Consider the following 5,551-nt stretch of genomic DNA (forward strand, 5'->3'; position numbering starts at 1 on the left):
GCCTGTAATCGATAAGGAAAATCCGGATGATGACGGATTTCTTAACATCACCTACAGTGGACAAGAGAAAGGAGGCTGGACAAATTAAGAGCTAGGAGTCAGTGATGTGACCTACTTAAATGATGGTATATAGTTCAGGACTTACTTACTTATACCGAGACTGATGACATTGCGTTGGACTTTAAATGCATCGAGTTGAAATATTTTTATCCTGTTATTATTTGTCTAACTTTTTGATAATATTTTCTGAACTATTTTCAGTTTACATGAAGTGGGATTTGAACTCGGGTTTAAGGAAGTAGGCACAATGCCGTAGCCAAGTGTCCTAAACCGCTTTGCTAAACTTGGTCCTTATTTTTATATAAGTTGGACCATGTGCTAATATTTGGCCTCACCTTAAAATTCACACTAAAAAGGTCTTGAAAGAGTCGCGAGTAGTCAAACATTCCTATCACCTAATGTCACCTAATGTAAATAATCAAATAATCATACAATTATATTAATGCACTCCTGAATCTGATCGTATATATCCTAAGAGAGTAATTTACAGCACAGATCATCCATTCACACTATTTTAAAGTCCCTAGTTGTATGGATTCTCCATTCATTCCTCCTCAACTGAAAAATCAGGCTCCGCTGGCTTCTGCAATGAGCCAACGACCCCAGAATGCTTATTGGCACCACGTCTGGTGCTTGCAGCGAGCCTTGCAGCATAGGTAACCAAGTCCGACACAGGTGGAAGTTTTGCAGGCTCATTTTCTGTGTGGTTTTCTTTAGCCTTGAGTTCGGCTGCTTCCCTTCTTTTCTTACATCGACGCCATGCTGCCTGTATGAAACATGCAGACCATAATCTCCATTGATGTGAATAGAACCGGAACTTGTGTCTAAGTTGCTTGCTGTGAAGTCTTCTGAACTGGGATGCTACGAATTTCAAGTCCTCTGCTACTAGAGCAAATGCTTCTACTTCAGAGATGGATTTGACTGTGCGCGTTGAAGATGGCAGGATGACACTTGGACGAGGGTCCAAAGCCCATGTCAGCAGTTCCTCACCACAGAAGTCACCCGGACCAATACCGCATGAGTTGAAAAATCCGGTTCGACCACCATTTGTGGTGTAAGAATCAAGGTGGCCTCGAATTATGAAGAGCATTTCATTGACAGGGTCTCCTTCGCGGACTAGAAATGTGCCTTCGGTGCACAAGGCAGGTTTAAGCCTCTCACATATTGCATCCAGCATCCTTTCATCCATTTGATCGAACAAAGGAACCTGTTCACCAAATGAAAAAAGAAGACACAAAAATTCGTAATGGTTACAATTACGATTATGCAGTAGTATAAAAAAAAATTATTTGTAGTTACAGGTTATCACTTACTCGTCGAACAAGGTCAAGGCAAAGGTGCCGCTTGATGTCCCTTCGAAGATCCATAGGTAGGCCATTGAGAAGAGCTTCCTCATCAACTCCTCGAGTAGCCAACCACTTGTATTGATCATACTTCCGTACAGACTGTCTTAGCTCCGGAGGCAGTTGCCTATGACGCATCCATTGTTCTGTGTCAGTTCTCTTTATCCTCCACTCTTCTAGTCTCACAGTTGTGGATTGGAGGTATGTCTGCAATTATAAAGGGTGATCGAAACTTAGAAATATGAACTTCGAAAAATATATGAGTTGTTTAGTAAAAGCCAAGTATTGAGAAGTCACTGATCAACGACTTACTTGCATATTACCAATCAGCAATGCAAAGAGAACCAGACCAAGAGTAGCGATGATTATAGCAAACATTATCTCTCCAACATAAGTACTTGTTGAAAGATTTTGTCCCAAAGAACTGCACAAATTTCAACTAAAATTACTTAAAATTGTTTAAATCCAGAAAGCCAAAGCTTTTCATGCACTAAGCATTGTTAATCCCTTCGCAAACACATCTGGTGAAGAAGATTTGAAAAAAGTTACAGATATAGGTCGCTCAAAATTCTACAAAGAACATAAGTTGGTAATCTACTAATCTTAAATTATCAATCAGAAATGAGTGAACGCACATCATAAACAGATATTTGTAGAAACAACAGCTTACCTGAGGTTTCTTAGACCCCACCAGAGACAGTAAAAGTATTTGTTGAAGAACGACGAGGTTGTAACATCATATGTCACCGCGTCACCATAAATACCGAACTGATAATTATCTGGAATACAGAGATTTGTGACATTACTCGACTGGTACCAGGACTTCCTGTTAGGGTCTTGAGCCCAACGACAGTCAAAGTAATCATATCTGCAAGACGTATTCGCAAGACCACAAACACTTCTCCAACAAGATTCTTGCCGCTCAATTGAAAGAAGGTACCAACAAGCTCCTAAAACCTTTTCACAGAGAAAAATAAAAAATCAGCAAGGCATATCAGTTTTACATTTTGCTTACATATTTAATTGTTCAATGTATAAGAAAGGTGAGAAACCATCAAATGTCTGTTAGACAGTCAGGAAGATGAGCATGGCAGTTTAATTCAATACAAGAATAGGAATTGAGGAATTTTGATTTTGGTCATTATATGTAGAGTAATGACAGATGATCGTTTCAGGTTTCGACAAATCAATTAAGTCTTAAGACCAAACAATCTGTTTCTGAAATACTTTTAACTGCAACACATTTTGCAAAAACCATGTAGGTTTGTAATTATTCCTTCTTTTGTGTTTCTATATGCTGGAGAAAGATAAGGTTCAGTGAAAATCCTTAGGCTTAGCCACTCGGTCTACCCATTCACTATATGCCATAAAGTGTTACTTGTGATCAAGCTGTAGATGCACAACTATCTATCTTTTTCAAAGTTTCGAAAAGAGAAGCAACAAGCTTTTTTATACTTACATGACTTGCCAACATGTATAGCATCAGATTATATGCAGCCCCTGCCCAAGCTGTCTCTGTCACAACACCAGTGGCCTTAACTATTTGTGATGAGAGCGGATATATAAGAAAGAGCCTTGGTATGTATTGAAAGATTATGATGAATCGAAGGACGTTTTTTGTGTTTGTCACTGTCGAACCGCTAAGGGTTGGGATTACAATCCAAATCAGGACCTAAAACAACGAAAATTTAGGACTAAATTTAGTGCATATTAGATTTGTCTCAATAGGGCTAGTACACGAAGTGTTCAAGTAACATACCTGAGGAAGGGGCAGCGCAGCAATGAGGTCTATCCAGAAATCCAGGCGTAGGTATCTCAATGCGATCTTTGAAGATTCTATTACAAGCTCTCCTCTCCCAAATACACGAGAGGAAGGTGCAATATAAGCTTTGCGAAAGTTAATAAAAATTTGGATTATGTAAAAAACATCAGCCACTGATCGAACAAATGTTAGAACAACTTCAAGTGGTTCTCCAATACTAATGCAGAATTCATCTCTCGCCGATGGCAAGTAAAAGAATAGAGGGTCCATGAACAAAGAAACTAAACAAGTTACTAAGAAAATCTTGTTCCAACGGCGAACAGTCTGTCCTCGAGGATCTAATATTTTCTTCTGCACTCTCTCATAGTCCTCGGAAAAGACTCTGGACAGAACTTTAGCCTTTAACGATTTTCCAGTATTCCGGGACACCTCCTTTTCGAAGGGCTCTGCTACTTCTCCCCCATCAATCTTATACTTAAGCTTGACCACACCAACCTCATTGACTGAAGGTAGCTTTGCTAGTTCAACATCATCTTGAAATCTGAAAATTTCAAAATTCATATGTGAATGAAAAAAATTAAAAAAAAAAATTAGAAGCCAGCTTATCATGCTAAGATCTATGATTAGACTACAAAACTCATAACAAAAACAGAAATCCAATTGCAAAATATCGTTTAGAACACGATAACGTAAACTAAGATTACCTAAATTATATTTGCTTGAAACCGAAACAGAATTCAGAAAAAAGATGTACCTTATAGATTTTGAATTACCATAACCCATGATAATCTTCTAAGAATACCACTTTGTCTTCAGTTAACAGAATTGATCTGTAGTAAAACACACTGGATAATCGAACATATATTAGGCCATGAATCAACTGTATCCAAATATCAAGGCTCTTCGAAATAAAAACCGAAAATGACACGGCATGAGCTCAAAGCCACAAGAACAGGGAAGATGTTGCAGCCATGGATACTCATTCACCGGGAATCATGTGAAACATGTGAAATAAAGATGTCAACTTGGAGATGAAGCTGTAAAGACTCTAACCCCCAAAGTGCAAATCAAACATGTGACTTGTACTGCATTCAGATTTTTGTGCATACACATTGAGGAGGGGAAAAAAAAGATTATTCTATGATTAATAAAAATAAAAATAATTAGGCCTCCTAAAATTCCTTTATAAATATATTGTGTTGAAGCAATTGAATGTGTCAGAATTGTAGAGCAACCTGAACTTGCAAAAACTAAATAGAAATATTAAACCAAAATAAATTAAAACAAGTAAATACAGTTGAAAACTCAACACTCTATCAATATTCAAATCAAGATTAAATAAATAAATGCAACAGGTTCAGCATTCTGGGAATCTGGCAAATGGGTTTTACTAAAATATTATGCAAAACTAAAACTCACAAGAATCTTGAGAGAGAGAGAGAGAGAGAGAGAGAGAGAGAGAGAGAGAGAGAAAGAGAGAGAGAGAGAAACTTACAAGTTTTTCTGTCTTCCATGGCCAAGCTTCAATAAACTATGAAATCACTCTTTCAGGCTTCTTACCGATTTCAGCTCAAAACCCAATTGGTATTACTCCAAAAAAAATTTTGGGCAAAGAAAATAATAAGAAATTAGCTCAAAAATGGAAAATCTAAAATATAGGTGCTGAGTTTTTAGACTTGAAGAGCCCCATCGTTGTTCTTCCCGTCCAGAATACCTTTGGAATTTTGAGAAAATGACTGAAGTATTAAACTACTTAAGCAAAGAAATAATTATTTTAATTTTCATTAGCGTATTGGATTCCAAAATATAAAAATAGGGTTAGTAGTTATATATCTTTTCCATTGCCAATGGATACAAGACAGCCAGAGATCAAGAGAAGGTTGAGAAAAGACAGGAAGATGCTTCCGTTGCCTTGTTTATGCAATTTTGTTTTTAATCTAATGGTCAGAGTTGCTGTATTTTTACTATATTATTACTCGTTTCTTTGTAAAGATCCCGGGAGGGGTTGACTACGCTAGATATGCATGCTTTTGGAATCTTGACACGTGTTCTATCTGTGTCCTGTAGCGTGGTTTTTAAGTTGGGATTGAGGGGAGTATTTACTCTTAGACCGTTGAATACGTTATTAAAAACTCTTAATCTGAATTATTTATATGAGATTGTAAATATACAATTGCATGATCCAAATTAATATAGGGAAATACTTTAAAAAGATAATTTCTTAATCTTGTGATAGAAATAGGACAAATCGGCCATGCACAAGTCATGCACACTATGCACAAAACTGAAATTAGTAGAATACCCACATATAAATACTACAAATCATCAGCCCATTGCATCATTGTTCTCATTTGGAAGAGAGGATGTCGAAGAGCTCTGTGAGTTA

At 37.1% G+C, this 5,551-nt stretch overlaps 1 protein-coding gene across 1 annotated transcript; it reads right to left on the reverse strand.

The window, feature by feature from the left end:
- Positions 1-475: 475 nt before the first annotated feature.
- LOC126590735 (protein CNGC15b-like) lies at positions 476-5,093 on the reverse strand. The gene is made up of 8 exons (XM_050256233.1): positions 4,661-5,093; positions 3,920-4,010; positions 3,163-3,706; positions 2,863-3,075; positions 2,074-2,360; positions 1,716-1,827; positions 1,374-1,610; positions 476-1,267 (listed from the first exon to the last, which is right to left on the reverse strand). Exons 2-8 carry the CDS (start codon positions 3,946-3,948, stop codon positions 605-607), a joined length of 2,085 nt encoding a protein of 694 aa, XP_050112190.1. The 5' UTR covers positions 3,949-4,010; positions 4,661-5,093; the 3' UTR covers positions 476-604.
- Between the last annotated feature and the right edge of the window lie 458 nt (positions 5,094-5,551).

This window comes from Malus sylvestris, chromosome 11, assembly GCF_916048215.2.
Source record: "Malus sylvestris chromosome 11, drMalSylv7.2, whole genome shotgun sequence".
Taxonomy (NCBI): Eukaryota; Viridiplantae; Streptophyta; class Magnoliopsida; order Rosales; family Rosaceae; genus Malus; species Malus sylvestris.

Bases quoted from the DNA above. Each gene is read 5' to 3' on its own strand.
- LOC126590735 (XM_050256233.1), bottom strand. From the start codon at position 3,948: ATGGGTTATGGTAATTCAAAATCTATAAG. The intron at 1,828-2,073 runs GTAAGCTGTTGT...AAATTTGTGCAG, and splicing joins TGGGGTCTAAGAAACCTCAG to TTCTTTGGGACAAAATCTTT. The intron at 1,268-1,373 runs GTAAGTGATAAC...TTTGGTGAACAG, and splicing joins GCCTTGACCTTGTTCGACGA to GTTCCTTTGTTCGATCAAAT.